At 53.9% G+C, this 15,039-nt stretch overlaps 5 protein-coding genes across 5 annotated transcripts; 4 read left to right on the top strand and 1 right to left on the bottom strand.

Annotated features, from left to right (window-relative positions):
• Positions 1–384: 384 nt before the first annotated feature.
• Positions 385–2,206, top strand: CCM_05329 (uncharacterized protein; the record flags this gene model as incomplete). Its single annotated transcript, XM_006670473.1, has 4 exons — positions 385–502; positions 918–1,540; positions 1,615–2,029; positions 2,091–2,206. 4 exons carry the CDS (start codon positions 385–387, stop codon positions 2,204–2,206), a joined length of 1,272 nt encoding a protein of 423 aa, XP_006670536.1.
• Positions 2,207–2,844: 638 nt separating this feature from the next.
• CCM_05328 (L-2-hydroxyglutarate dehydrogenase) lies at positions 2,845–4,622 on the top strand (the record flags this gene model as incomplete). Its single annotated transcript, XM_006670472.1, has 2 exons — positions 2,845–2,964; positions 3,483–4,622. 2 exons carry the CDS (start codon positions 2,845–2,847, stop codon positions 4,620–4,622), a joined length of 1,260 nt encoding a protein of 419 aa, XP_006670535.1.
• A 5,185-nt stretch (positions 4,623–9,807) lies between these two features.
• Positions 9,808–11,340, top strand: CCM_05327 (aspergillopepsin-2 precursor, putative; the record flags this gene model as incomplete). The annotated part of the gene is made up of 6 exons (XM_006670471.1): positions 9,808–9,891; positions 10,254–10,293; positions 10,377–10,738; positions 10,806–10,893; positions 10,952–11,006; positions 11,064–11,340. The coding sequence occupies 6 exons, from the start codon at positions 9,808–9,810 to the stop codon at positions 11,338–11,340; spliced, it is 906 nt and encodes a 301-aa protein (XP_006670534.1).
• A 463-nt stretch (positions 11,341–11,803) lies between these two features.
• On the top strand, positions 11,804–13,960 carry CCM_05326 (heat shock 70 kDa protein; the record flags this gene model as incomplete). Its single annotated transcript, XM_006670470.1, has 3 exons — positions 11,804–11,830; positions 11,886–12,087; positions 12,147–13,960. 3 exons carry the CDS (start codon positions 11,804–11,806, stop codon positions 13,958–13,960), a joined length of 2,043 nt encoding a protein of 680 aa, XP_006670533.1.
• Positions 13,961–14,458: 498 nt separating this feature from the next.
• Positions 14,459–14,788, bottom strand: CCM_05325 (uncharacterized protein; the record flags this gene model as incomplete). Its single annotated transcript, XM_006670469.1, has 1 exon — positions 14,459–14,788. One exon carries the CDS (start codon positions 14,786–14,788, stop codon positions 14,459–14,461), a length of 330 nt encoding a protein of 109 aa, XP_006670532.1.
• Between the last annotated feature and the right edge of the window lie 251 nt (positions 14,789–15,039).

Genomic DNA, 15,039 nt, shown 5'->3' with positions numbered 1-15,039 from the left:
TGGGGTAGTCACGATGCAGATTGTCATGGTCATTGCTGAAGTTGCCATCATAAGAGCTGCATGTGTAAGTTGTTTTGGGTTGTATGCACGTACAGGGGATCGAATTGGTTGTGGTATGTATGCCGGGGTAGCAAAGTTCAGACAAACACTATCTTGGTTTGATGGCTGGGAACAAGGCGCTTGCGACCAGGCCATTATTCCCGAATATAATATATTCTGCATGGTCATTTTAAATTGGCCGTTTGCGTTCAAGTTTGTGTACACTCTTCTCCAATGACTGACCTGAAGTCAATTGTTGCAAGGCACTTGAACTCGGGGGCTGCGTGGGGACAGGTGACGCTTTGTGAGTCATCTTACATGCGGGGGGTTAAAGCTTGCTTTAACATGACCAGTTGCGTCTTTTTATCAGAGGCAAAAGAATCCATCAAATTTATAAAATCCTCGCGTCATGAGGTTGTTGGTGGAGAAGCCGAGTCTACCTACCTACCCTACCTGTCATGCAGTAACAGAAAACCTGGCCGGACAGATAGTCTACGCACTCTAGTATTAATAAGGGTCTCTATTGCAAAGGCCTGGAGGGGACAGAAGAAAGACAATAAGAACTAATAAAAACTTAGAAAAAGGACGATACAAGTATATTACGGATATTACTGCCTGGACGTCATCCCGCCTCGCTGGTGGCAGTTTAACTAGGGTCCCTACCGCAGTTAGTTAGCTCCAGCCTCCCGAGAAGCGTCGCCACAGTGGTCTCACACTGGTGGCCCCGCCATTGACGTCGGATCTGGTGACCTTGACCCGACAACACGCTGATTTATCTGTAGACGCGCAACTCATCATCACCTTCCACGTCATGGAAGCACTCGCCCGTCCTAGTTTCCTTTGATTTCGATTTGACGATTCGCCTCCCCTCATCGCAGCCTTTGACAACCTGCGTCCGACGGGCAGCCCAGTACAAAAGCAACCCCGCCACCTGATACCTGGATACCTGGGTAACAAGGTTAGCAAACGAACCAAGAGGCCTTGCCTTCTTCCCCCTCCATCGAACCACCCGATCAGCATCACGCCACGCCTTTTCGAAATTGGCATTTCTCTTCTTCCGGCAATGGCTTCCATCACGGACACGCCAGCTCTCCCGCGGCCAGGCTCCCCGACCGGCTCCCCTCACGGGCCTTCCACCACCTCCCTGCAGGCTGCCGCGACAGTCAATGCCGGCCTCCACAGAGAGCTCTCTCCACGTAAGCGAAGAACGCCCCCCGTCGTCGACCGCCCGTCGACCTGTTTGAGAAACTTGCGCGCGCTAACACTGACTGAAGCACCAGAAGGCTCGTCGACGGGCTCCCTCGCGCGCGGCCACCGGTCGTCGTCCAATGCGGGCAGGCGTCGGTCCAACGTCTTGATGAACCTGCAGCTCAACGATCCAGCCGTCCCCGGCCCCGGTGAGATGGTCGCCGAGCATGCTATGCATCCGCCGCAGCACCACCGGGCCCCCAGTCTCGGCGAGCTGCACCAAGAGCTCGAGGCCGAGCAAGAGGCTCATGTCGTACGCTGGAACCCTCTCTTTTCTTCTCCCCATCCACGTGCGCCTTCTTCTTTGCTAACCCAATCGCTTGTCAGAACCGGCTGCTGCAGATGATTCGCCAGCAGCAGCTCGAGCTTCAGCGCCTCCAAGCCAGCAACTCCGGCGGCGGTGCTGGCCACGGCGCGTCGGCGGAAGACAGCAGCGCCGTGTCAGACCGCGCCGGGCCGCTCGCTTCGCAGGGCCCTGTGCCAACCCCACCGCTGGCTGGGTCGTACCCTCGCTCGCCCGTGTTCCATCACCGGCCGTCCCTGGACATGGCCCGCGCCGACCTCCATCGCCGGTCTAGGACGCCGAGCCGCGGGGCCTCGCCACGGCTTCGATCCACGTCGATTAGTGTCGAGAGTGGCGACTGGGCCCTGGGCGGGCGCGATGAGAGCGCCTTTTACCAAGCCGAGGCGCAGATGCTCACGCGAGAAAACCAGATGCTGAAGCATCGCATACACGAACTACGTAAGGCGGGCCGAACAATTTTTTTTTCTCTTTTGGCTTGTGGATGCTAATGTTGGTACAGAAAAGCAGCTCAGCGAGCTTTCGGCCAGCCAGGGATCGAATGAGCCGCCCACTCCGTCAAGCCTGGGCCGCTCAAGTTCGACGGCGGCTGATGCCGCAGCCGAAGCCGAGGCATAGGCTCGATGTCGGATTGCGTTTACTCTTGGAGTAATGAACGGCTGGAAAATGAGAATGAATTGATCCTTGCCATTGCATGATTTTGTTTTGGAGGTGGGGCAAGTAACGACCAATGTACGATAGATAGGATGGCACGACGGAACAGTTTGCTCGTCGTGTTGAATGGCTTTGCTAGATATCAAGTGTGTGTGTGTGTGTGTGTTTGACAGGGTTATTTTCGCGCGCAATGTAATGCATTGCTAGTTATTTTCCAAGTGCAATGCCCCATTCCAAAGCCGGGCGTATGGATCATGCCATCGGTGTTCCGGCCGTTCTCACGGACTAGGTCCGACTTGGCCCGGCGCAGCGACATCGGCTTCTATCCACCCACCGGCAGTGCTCGTTCTCTTAAAACAAACAGCGCGCATCTTTAGGACCATGTATATCTCGACTATTTTATCCTCCTTTTTCGACAGTGCAACCATTTTCCCGTCATTGCTGCGTGTCAAGCTCGTATCCATCCATCCCCACCAGTCTGTGGAAGGTAAGTCCGCTCACCCGCCGCCGGCCAGGATCCAAACCTTCCACTTACACAACCATCATCACCCAGCCTTGTTCTCTTATTCACCGCAACAAGGCCAGCGCAATCACCCGCAACCATGCTGGCCAGGCGAGCGACGGCGCCGCTGGCATCGCTGGCACCCACCAATTCATGCTCTGCGGCGGCCAGAGCCTACTTTAGTGCGACGGCTGCGGCCCGCGCTGATTTCACACATGCAGTAAGCGTTCCTGTCATCCCATGTGTGTTTTTTTTTTTTTGAAACCTATATACCACCCCCATTCCCTGGTACCTGCATATCAAACGATGCTCGCCCCGTCATATGTTGGCCTTGGGGGATAAGTAAAATCTGAACCGTTTCGACCGCTGGCCCGGGGCGTGCCGCTGTTGAAACATGAACGCCCACCCCCTCCGGTTCCTTTCACACGTGGCGGGGGGACCCTGAACGGCTGCATTTCACCCGCATCTCAACGTTTCAGAAGCCGTGTGCTTCGATTCTTGACAAGGACCTCGTATACGCAGCCTCGAGTTGTCAAAAGAAACACAATTCGAAATCCAACATGGCCTGTTTTCCAATGACAAATCTCAGTCCTCTTGTTGGGGTGCTTGAGGAGCCCATCTTGTCGCAGATGAGGCGATGCTGAGCCCATCATCTCTGAAACTTTCATCTACCAGAAACCGCCGCTGAAACTCTTGCTTTTGTTTTGGAATTGTGATTTCTAATCTCCGTCTACGCAGGTCATCGGCGGCGGCGTCGTCGGCATCGCCGTCGCGCGGCAGCTCGCGCGGCGCGCCGGCGGCTCGACGGTGCTAATTGAGCGGCACGCGGCGCTCGGCACCGAGACGAGCTCGCGCAACAGCGAGGTCGTCCACGCCGGCATCTACTACGGCGCCGACAGCCTCAAGGCGCGGCTGTGCGTGCGCGGCAAGCACCTGCTGTACGAGCTCTGCGCGCGGCACGGCCTCGACCACCGCCGCACCGGCAAGTGGATCGTCGCGCAGACGTCCGCCCAGCGCGCCGCCCTCGAGCGCTTCCACGCCGTCTGCCGCGACGCGCTCGGCGTGCCGACCCGCTGGGTGTCGGCCGCCGAGGTCGCGCGCGACGGCGAGGGCGTCGTGGCCGCCGCCGGCGCCCTCGAGAGCCCCACGACGGGCATCGTCGACTCGCACGGCCTCATGACGTGTCTGGCCGGCCTGTTCGAGGACGAGGGCGGCATCGTCGCGCTGCACTCGCCCGTCGTCGGCGTGCGTCCAGAGAGCGCCGGCTGGGCCGTCGACGTGCGCGACGGCGCGACGGGCGAGACGTCCACCATCACCGCCGACACCATTGTCAACGCCGCTGGCCTCGGCGCCGCGCGCATCCACAACATGATTGCCGGGCCCGACCGGCAGGTGACGCTGCACTACGCCAAGGGCAACTACTTTTCGTACGCGGCCGCCCGGCCCGCCGTCTCGCGGCTCATCTACCCCGTGCCCGAGCCCGGCCTCGGCGGCCTCGGCACCCACCTGACGCTCGACCTCGGCGGCCGCATGCGCTTCGGGCCCGACGTCGAGTGGGTGAGCGGCCCGGATGACCTGGCCGCGCTCGACACCGCGACCCCCGACGGCGCCGCCCGCCTGCGCGAGGCCGTCGCCGCCATCCAGACGTACCTGCCGGGCGTTGATGCCAGCGCCCTCGTGCCCGACTATGCCGGCATACGGCCCAAGCTGGCCGGCCGGGACCATGCTGGTGGCCTTGTCGACTTTGTGGTGCGCGAGGAGGACGGCTTCCGCGGCTGGGTCAACCTGCTGGGCATCGAGAGCCCTGGGCTGACGAGTGCGCTCGCCATTGCGGAGAGGGTCGAGGAGATGCTGTACGGCAGCGTGCGTGAGGGATAACTTACTTTTTTCTGTTTTTGAGTATCGTTTTGGCCCGGGCAGATGCGGAGGTCTGCAGCTGGCGCGGGCTTGTATATACATCACGTTGCATAGAAGGGTCTGTAATATATTATCGACGACAAGCTCGTGGGTATTCTACCTGCGCCAGGGCCTACGACTACCGACTCGCGAATGCAGCAGCCACTTCACATCTTATCCAAAGACAGTATCCATTGCCAAAGACAAAGAACATGGCCAAGTTCGACACACACACATATACCCGCAAACCCGCATGCCTACAACTTCCTTTGCCGAGTATCAAACGCGACAGACCCAACTCCCTTTCCTTCATGACTGCTAGAAAGTCACTGGCGAAATGGCCTTGTCCATATTCATGATACGCCACTGCAGAGATAACTCATTGTCGTGCCTGAGAATGAGAGCCCGAGGCGTCCGAAAAGTAATAAAAAAATCAACTCCGTGTCCGCGTAAAGAGCGCATGCTAATGTTATGAAGGAGAGGATATTGAACAACAACAGTGATAGACAATAACCAAGGTAGAAGGCGAGGTATATGTTTAGAGCATCTGCATGCTCGGATAGAAGAGTCGGCTTTGAGTGTTGATGTGAAATTCGTAAATGCCATTTTGGGCTCCAACGAATCTAGCACATAGTTAGCAAGTAGTTTTGTGATATCAAGCGACATTTCTTACAGGGTCCGGCCATCATCGCTCCAGGCAAGTCCAGCCGTGTTGTCCGGTGAAGGGGGCACTTCGAATAGGCCTGCATGCTCCGTTGCGAGAGTCCCTCGGATAGCGCTTTCCTCCCATCGGTTAACGACTTGGTTAACCATGGGCACCAATAGAGAAGAGTCTTCACGCTCTGCATCGCTGGTGAGAGTGCTGGCAGCTGTAGTCGCAGGGCGTGATCCAGATCCGGTTCCGGTTCCTGTGGCTGTTGCGGTTGCTGTCACAGACCCCCCTGTTGCGTTTGATGTCGCATTTCCTGTAGAAGTTCCAGTACTTCTCTCTCTTGCCTGCAGAATATCCAGGACATTGAGATACGACGCATCAGGGCGTTCTGCGTCACGCTCACGCATGGCAGCCGCAGTTTCACTCACCCTATCAATCCATCTCTGATCCCGCCGTCCAGGAAGTCTGTCGCTTGGATCTCTCGCAAGCTGCCGAATGTTTCTGACTCGATCAGTGAGCCTCTCCCGTTCTCTCTGGTCTCGATAAGAGTTCAGTGATTCAGAACCTCCCCGAGTGACACTACTACTGCGTTGGCGGGGCCGCGACGAATCATTCTCGGTGCTCGGTAATCGTAAGCTTGCCAAATACGACCAAGAAGAGTCGGTCATGGTGATGTCTCCTCCATCAGTCCGTTGTGTTATCCTGTCTCGTCGGCGACGATCCCCTTGAATGGCTTCTAGCACCATTGTCTCAGTCGGCGTGAGAGGTTGATTCAGAGTGTCGATCCGGCCATCTCCTTCACGTCTAGCAGCTGGCAGACCACCGCGAGTCGGTTGACTGCCGTCTCGCCTTGAAGCATTCTGGCCATCCAGTAGCCTAGGGTCGATAGTGTTGCGATCAAAGATGCTCACATGCTCAAAATCGGCATCCACACTGATGTCGACAATTTGACGCACGACAAATTTTGCACGCACATCAGCAATACCAATATGCCCGCGGTCTTCTGTCCAAGCCAGTATATCGAATGGGCCTGGGCAGAAAGCCATGTCGCGAATCGCGCCCGGGCCGCTTCGGGGCCGCGACGATTCAAAGGTTGTGATGAGAGGTTGTGCCTCGGGGTCCAACAGTAGTTCGGCATCATATATGGAAATGACGCCATGCTGTGTACCAACAGCAAGGTAGGAACCGGAGTTTGAGAAGCAAGCGGCGAAACTACCGCGGCTGTCTGTTTTGTCACCCTTTTTCTGACTCTTGAGCATCAGTCTTTGGCGAATTTCCCAGGTATACTCGGGCAAACGTCCCGACTCCGGCGACTTTTCCACACGAACGTGAACGTATAGATAAGGGTCATCCAGGATAGCAACCATGACGCGCCCATTGGGAGAAATAGCTGCCCGGTTGACAAAGTCGGGATAGGTGACAATGTCGAGCGGGGTTGTCTTGTCGCTCTGGTCGAAGTCGCGCAGGCTGATGACTGTCACAGTACAGTCATTGTTGGCCAGGATAGCAACGGGTTCTGTGTAGGCTCCTTGGACGGAAGGAGCGAGAGCGCCGGGAAACCACATGGTTATGCAGTTTACTCGGTCGTTTGCTAGCTTGACGCTTTTCGCAATCAGGCTTTTGTTTGATCGTCGGGCCTGGGTTATTAGTGAAAGAAGTGATTCCTCACGAGAATCTAGATTCAAGGACAAACGAGCGTCAGGGTCCAGATTCAGCGGCGTGTTGGGACTACTGCTGTCGTGGCCTTCGTCGAGACGAATGGCGACAAAGTCACCACTCTCACTTCCACAGCATAGCCACCCATTCTCTGCCACTAAACATCGAGGTGCAAAAGTGAGCAGCTTGATTGTTTCACACTCGTTTGTTGAGGTGTTCAGTCTCTGAACATGGTTGCTGCCATTGCCGCCGGGAAAATATATAAGGTGACGTTTTTCGGCGGAGATGAGCGATCGAAGCTGCCAGTGCCTGGAATTTGCATCGTTAGATACTTTCGTGGGGGGGGGGGGGGGGGAAGAAGCGACTCTGGGGAAGACGTACTGTGAGCGAACAGGCACGCGATAGTGCTTCCGCCGCCTGCTCAAGACGATGCTGTCTGTGTGGCAGTACCTGGAGGGGTGCTTGATTAGCGATCGTTTCAGGCAGCAAGTGAAATGGGGAGACCAACACTGCATCATCTTTGGCAGTCATGGTGAGCAGACGAGGTGAACCGCAGCAATGTACCAGCGGCGGTGCTGTGCCACCGGGTGGCGAAAGCCAAAGTCGAAATTGCGAGCCGCCAAGATGGGGTATCGGGTCCGTGGCCGTTACGAGCGCCGCGAGAACAAGCACGAGCAGGCAAAGGCGCTGCACGAGGGGTCAGAATCACGGGTCAAGGTCGGAATTGCCGTCGGAGAGATGAGGATGCGCTGATTCGACGAGGTGGAGGAGGTGATGCAGAGACGGAGATGAGGCAAGGGTCGAGATGAGGTCGTGCGATGGGAGTAAATGACGTCCCCCGGGTTTGGGTAAAAGCCTGGCTGGGTCTGAGTGGCGGCGCGTGGCTGCCAGCCCAGAGCAGAGAGCCTACTAAGGTACCTAGGTAGGTAGGTAGGTACCTAGTGGGTAGTTAGCAGTAGGCAGTTGGAAGTACCTCTCTCGCTACCAAGTATGCCTGCCCTAACAAGTACCTTGCTACCTAACGGAAGTGAGCGGCGATAGGGCAGCCGCTGGGCCACCAAGGCAATTCCTAATGATCAGGCAATTAGATACAGTTGGAGACTTGTTATCAGTCCGCTGCACCCAGTTCCAAAAGGCGCCCAAGCAACCAAGGCCCCCATCCACGCCCCAATATATGTCGCGGTATTGCTGCCCACTGGCCACTTCTTCTGGGGATGCAGGGGCCTGTCATTAGTCATCCCGACCACGTCGCAGATCTGTTGTGCCTTTATTATTAACAGTGAAAATATTATCAGGTACCTACCTACCTATGTAGCTAGATCGGTACTAGGAAGGCAGTTAGAGCCTCGGGTCCGTAGGTACAACCACGCACGCTTCTTCGTCAACACCGCTATGAGTTCTGTCGTCAGCTGCCCCTGCCTCTTACATTCTGCGCCTCTTTTATGGCCTCGTGTATGACATTTACTAGTTACCGCAATTAGGTCTTGTCTTTTTGGTAGCTTTGAGTACTTGCATCGGGCTCGTTCTCTGCTTTGTCCTTTAGTCCGTCTGCCAGGTCTGTGCTGGCCTGTCTTGAGGTCCATCATCCTGTAGCCCTTGCTAAGTCATAATGATCACGATACTGTGGCTATAGTTAATAGGAGTTGAAGTAATTAGTTACTTCTAATGAATAACGTGGAGTTGTGCAAATGTGTGCTTTCTAGCTCTCCACCTTGTATTTCTTTCAAGCATGCCCTCCACAACCCGTATGTTCTCAGCCCAAGACTGCCATTTTTCGGCCTTCGATTTTGCCTTGGGGCAGCATTCAGGTATTCAGGTCGTAGGAAGAGAGCAAATCGGAACCATTCCATTAAAGTCCCTTCGTCTGCGTGCGGATACTCGGCTCCAAAGCCATTTGGAGTCACCATGCATTCATTCAAAAATGATGCTGCGCCATACAAATTGCCGAGTAGCGCCCACGCCGCCTCGATTCGACTGGCGTCAGTCAGTCAGCTGTGGCAGGTTCGCCATTTCTAATGCATGTTAGTATGGAGTGCAGGGTTAATACTGACTACTTGCCCTGTAAACTGAGTCCACTATATTGCATAGATGCAAACAGATTTTATAATTATTTTCTAGTCTCTTCATTTTTTCTAGTTTTCTTTTTCATTTTTTCTAGTCTTTTCAATTGTGGCGTGGCCTCAGAGACTCGTCTATAAAAATGGCTGCAAGCCACCACAGGACATCACCGGTTGGAGCAAATACGGAAGGTACGGCACACGGCACAGCGAGATAGTAGAGACACTCAAGCTGAGTTGTGGATCTTTGTTTTGTAGAAAGGAACGAGTTTATGTTCAATTTTGCTCTATCACTCTCTAAAAGGTATCAGCTCAAGACAGGTATGCATGGCAATCTACTCCTAATAGTTGTCACAGCATCAAGTTCGACGTCGTCCCAAAGCTACTAGTGGATCTAATACGTACGTGGCGAGATGACACCTTGACGGCCTTCCTTCATCGTCAGACCTTAGTTTGCTGCCTGCCAAAGACAGCTAGCCTGGCTAGTCGAGGCAAGTCCAAGCTCCGGAAAGAACACGCTGCTCTTGTCCGACGGCTTCAAAAACGGATGAGACGGCGGATTTATATTACGGCCTGGCTACGGCGTACATATTGACGAACATGACAGGAACTCGCATGTGATTGTAGGCCACCAGCAGCTCGCACAACAAGAAATATTAATCATCAATGCCGGCATGCCCAGCCACGCATCATTATGTCGTTGCGAGAAAATGGTTGCCTTTTTTCCGGCAAGCCTATTCATAGCTGATAGCTGCCCGATTCTTTTCCACTGAGAACAATTCTGGCGTTTGTGGACTGCGCCATGCTGCGCCATCTACAGGCTTGGGGCACTGAATCTGTTGGTCATACACACTACATTCAACGCGCCTCGGTCATTCCAAAGAAAGTATAATCCGATGCTAAATTATGAAAATGTCAACGTGAAACCTGTTGCCGGGACCCTGTGAGCTCAGGTTTGCTGCAGCAGATTTCCTCAGGATACATAGAGGACCCCCTCAGGAAGCTTCCAAAGCGGCGGGTTACAGTACTTACGCAGCTCGTTGCAAACCAAGTCTCATAACCAGTTGGTTAATTGCAGAGACTACTGAACACCTGTGGATTAACAATTTGGCCCAATTTACGTAACGATCTACAGGTTTAGCCGGAAATAGCAGGTAGAAGAGCATTCTTCGATAGAGAAGAAGTTGACCGGTCGATCTTTCTGACGTCTAGCTCAATTGCCGCATTCGCCGACATCTGACTTAACAGGATGGCTTTACTCAAATCTATACCCTTAGCCGGCTCATTGGTATAAAGTCTAGCAGATGTTTTGATAAATCGCAGACATATCTCCGTCGCCAAGCATCCGTCTCATACAAGTCTGACCTGCAGCCAGCATTTCGCTACAATCATCTCCCTACTTCATGATGCAGGCCAAACTTCTTTCCGTTTTCGCAACTTTATCTTTGTACACGCTTGTTCAAGCACGACCTGGAAGTACTGTGGCCTCTTCGAAGGATGATGTTTCGGTAACCTCCGGGGCACCAGGTGCTACTGTCAGCAACGCTCTATGGTGTGGTTTCGTTGAGAAAACTGCCGTTCAAACTGTTTCTGCGGTTTGGACCGTTCCTAATGTTGCTCTGCCGGACCCTAACTCGCAAGGTGATTACGAAATCTTCCAATGGGTTGGGATTGACGGAGCCTCTCCGTCGAGCTGCAACAACGTTTTGCTCCAAGGTGGCACCTCTCAAGTAGTACGTGACTCAGAACACTTCCCCAAACGTCGCTTGGAATGGGAATAGACTGCTAATGCGAACTCAGTTCTACCAAGGAAAATTAACGACGGACTTCTGGTACGAGTTTTACAACCCGTCGCAGACACCTTCGCTGCATGTCGCCTACCCACCCCGTAAGTAATGAATGAGAAGCACTGAACAGGAAATGAGCTGATAGCGGCACAGTCTCAGTTGGAGACCAAGTTCGAGTGACAGTGACGGCGACGTCCGCCTACGCGGGAACGATGTAAGCCATATTTTACTTCACTGTCTTCAAGCTTCCATAACTAACATACATCACTAGCCTCTTCGAAAATCTGACCACAGGCGTCTCGGACACCCAAAAGGTCAAATCGTCGCAGCCTCTGTGCTTTCAGCATGTAGAGTGGATTACAGAGGCCCCAACAAAGTTACTCCCCAACTTTGACGCCTTTGACTTTTCTGAAGTTTCGGCTGTGAAGAAGGACGGCTCCTCCATCAATGCTGCCGGTTCAGATCTGTGGTATCTGAATACTTCCGCCGCCACATGCTCCGCATACTTGTCGGATGGCGGTTCTACCATTACATTTTCCCAAAACTAAACGCATTGGGGATATGTTGAGTGAGTTGGTTTGAATAGGTAGCTTGAGGAAAACAAGTCCATATTTGAGAGGACTTCGTTGGTATGAACAACACGAATAGAACTAGTCAAAGTTGGTACTAGCTCTGTCGTGGCTTGCAAGAGCTTGAGTCGACCTGGAGATTAGTCACGTGCCAACATAGCTTCAGCAGTGCCAATTTCGGAAGTTTCATTTTTCCGCTTCTTTTAGCCGTCACTAGCCCCAGTAACGGGTGGACCCGGCCCCTTCATTGCCTCTTTCTCTCGGCTTCTATGACCGGGGACCAGGAGTGGCTTTTTCTTGCGCCAGAAATTTTTGCCTCTCTTCCCCTTCATTCTGCTTCCATCATCTCTCGCCATCCTTCCTCATCATCCTCCCTTGCGCCATTGTTTGTCGCGCGAGCTGTCCTCTTTTTTCTTTCTAATACCCGTCATTAATATTCAAGATGCTCGCTTCGCGTCTTTACAGAGCTGTACGTTTCTCTTTGTAACTGGCTGGTGCAATTGCGATCACTAACCTTCTCCCAGCTCCCCCGAGCTACCCCCTTGGCCGCCCGCCAAGGTGCCTTCAGAGCTCCTTTGGCATCCAGATTCGCCCGCTTCGAGTCGACTGCCTCTGAGGGTGAACAGAAGGTTCAGGGCTCAGTCATTGGTATCGATCTGGGTACCACGAACTCAGCCGTAGCCATCATGGAGGGCAAGGTCCCTCGCATCATTGAGAACTCTGAGGGTAGGTCTTCAATTGTTTTTCCTAAGCTATCACCGTACCATCGCTGACTGCTGCATAAGGTGCCCGCACAACTCCCTCGGTTGTCGCTTTCGCCGAGGATGGTGAGCGTCTCGTCGGTGTCGCCGCCAAGCGCCAGGCCGTCGTCAACCCCGAGAATACTCTTTTCGCTACCAAGCGTCTGATCGGTCGCAAGTTCACCGATGTTGAGGTCCAGCGCGACATCAAGGAGGTTCCCTACAAGATTGTCCAGCACAGCAACGGCGACGCCTGGGTCTCTGCTCGCGACCAGAAGTACTCTCCCTCGCAGATTGGTGGCTTCGTTCTCAACAAGATGAAGGAGACTGCTGAGGCTTACCTCTCCAAGCCCATCAAGAACGCCGTCGTAACTGTTCCTGCCTACTTCAACGATGCTCAGCGTCAGAGCACCAAGGATGCTGGTCAAATTGCCGGTCTCAACGTTCTCCGTGTTGTCAACGAGCCTACCGCTGCTGCCCTCGCCTACGGTCTCGAGAAGGAAGCTGACCGTATCGTCGCTGTCTATGATCTTGGTGGTGGCACTTTCGATATTTCGATCCTCGAAATCCAGAATGGTGTCTTTGAGGTCAAGTCCACCAACGGTGACACCCATCTTGGTGGTGAGGATTTCGATATTCACCTGGTCCGCCACATGGTTGCCGACTTCAAGAAGACCTCTGGCCTCGATCTCTCTGGTGACCGCATGGCTATCCAGCGCATCCGTGAGGCTGCCGAAAAGGCTAAGATTGAGCTTTCTTCCTCTCTACAGACCGACATCAACCTGCCCTTCATCACTGCCGACGCTTCTGGCCCTAAGCACATCAACATGAAGCTCAGCCGTGCTCAGCTCGAGAAGATGGTTGACCCTCTGATCAGCCGTACCATTGAGCCCGTTCGCAAGGCTCTCAAGGACGCCAATCTCCAGGCCAAGGAGATTCAGGAGGTGATTCTCGTTGGTGGCATGACCCGTATGCCCAAGGTTGCCGAGTCCGTCAAGGGTATCTTCGGCCGTGACCCTGCCAAGTCGGTCAACCCCGATGAGGCGGTTGCCATTGGTGCCGCCATTCAGGGTGCTGTTCTTTCCGGTGAAGTCAAGGACCTTCTCCTTCTCGATGTCACCCCTCTCTCTCTTGGCATTGAGACCCTGGGTGGTGTCTTCACCCGCCTGATCAACCGCAATACCACCATTCCTACCAAGAAGTCTCAGGTATTCTCTACCGCCGCCGATTTCCAGACTGCGGTCGAGATCAAGGTCTTCCAGGGCGAGCGTGAACTAGTCAAGGACAACAAGCTTCTCGGCAATTTCCAGCTCGTTGGTATCCCCCCTGCCCACCGTGGTATTCCCCAGGTCGAGGTCACCTTCGACATTGATGCCGACTCCATCGTCCACGTCCACGCCAAGGACAAGTCCACCAACAAGGACCAGTCCATCACCATTGCCTCGGGCTCTGGTCTCTCTGATAACGAGATCTCGCAGATGGTTGAAGATTCCGAGAAGTACGCTGAGGCCGACAAGGAGCGCAAGCTCTCCATTGAGGCTGCCAACCGCGCCGACTCTGTCCTCAACGATACTGAGCGTGCCCTGAACGAGTACGCCGACAAGCTTGACAAGACCGAGGCCGAGGGTATCAAGGAGAAGATTACCGCTCTCCGTGAGTTTATCGCCAAGAGCCAAGCTGGCGAGGGCGAGGCCACTGCTACCGATATCAAGGAGAAGACGGACCAGCTCCAGGTTGCCAGCCTGAACCTCTTCGACAAGATGCACAAGGCCCGCAACGAGGCCAACTCTGGCGAGCAGGCTTCTAGTGAGCAGCAGCAGTCCACTGAGGGCGAGAAGAAGGACGAGAACAAGCCTTAAATGGTTCATCATCCTCGGACTCGTTACAACAACAACCCCCAAACCCAAAAGAAAGCGAACCGTTGCGATTATAGAGAATCGTGGAGAGTGGCATATCTGTATTTCTCATTGTATTTTTTCTTGTACTCATATTCCCTTCAACCACTGCTGCTATCCACTGGAAAACACTTCACCCATGTCTTTTACTATCATGGTTTGCGAAACCGGCGTTGGAGCATAAAATCTCATTTGAGAGATGTCTGTTACGGATGATTTCATGGACGCAAATAGGGGTCTCGTGTTTTTGGTTTGAATGTGTTTAAATTAGATGATATAATAGCACCTCCCCCCTCAAGATCTATGGAGAGCCGGAAATATAGCTCGGGCGAATGACCAAAAATGAGCGTTTCTAGTGACAAACTATTGAGACATGTGAATATGCTCTGTTGTTGTTTCTCCTCGTTGGCAAACCTAAGTCTTCCACCCCCAGGACGTGTTGAGCATATTCAACCCATGCCATTATGTAGCTCCCTCCAAGTCCATTCGCATGGTCCTCGTACTCAAGTCGACGTCTCCCGCCTGACAATCCCCAAGCTCCGCTGCCTGCGCGCGAGCACTGTCCCGGCAGCGCTGACAGATGCGTCGCCTTGGGGAGCCGCCGTCGTTGCACTCGTCCCAGCTGCGTCCCGTGTGGACAAGCAACGCGAGCACGAGCAGTATCACGAGGACAAAGACGAGACATCTGGCGGACATAGGCTGCTCGTGCTCCGTCATCAACGCGGTCCATGGTGATGTTCCTCGTCGGACGATGAGTGTACGCGGTGCTGGTGTCGTCGGCAGTGGTGCCATGATGATGGCGTAGACGAGATACAGATTGGGTTATCTGTCTGTGTGTGTGTGTGTGTGTGTGTGTGTGTGCTTTCTGGTGTTTTTTTTGTTTCAAGGCTTGATTAACACGACTGTTGCTTCATGCAGACGATAATCGGACCTTGGAGGTTTCTCAAATGATCCGAGAGTTTCCATCCAGTACAAAGATCAGCTGTACGTTTTGTAATTTGTAGGTGAGTGACCTTCTTGCTTTGACAATAGATGCGTCACAT

This window comes from Cordyceps militaris (assembly GCF_000225605.1).
Source record: "Cordyceps militaris CM01 unplaced genomic scaffold CCM_S00004, whole genome shotgun sequence".
NCBI classification, from domain to species: domain Eukaryota; kingdom Fungi; phylum Ascomycota; class Sordariomycetes; order Hypocreales; family Cordycipitaceae; genus Cordyceps; species Cordyceps militaris.
Note: the sequence above shows the minus strand (reverse complement) of the source record. Positions and strands in the feature narration are given on the sequence as shown.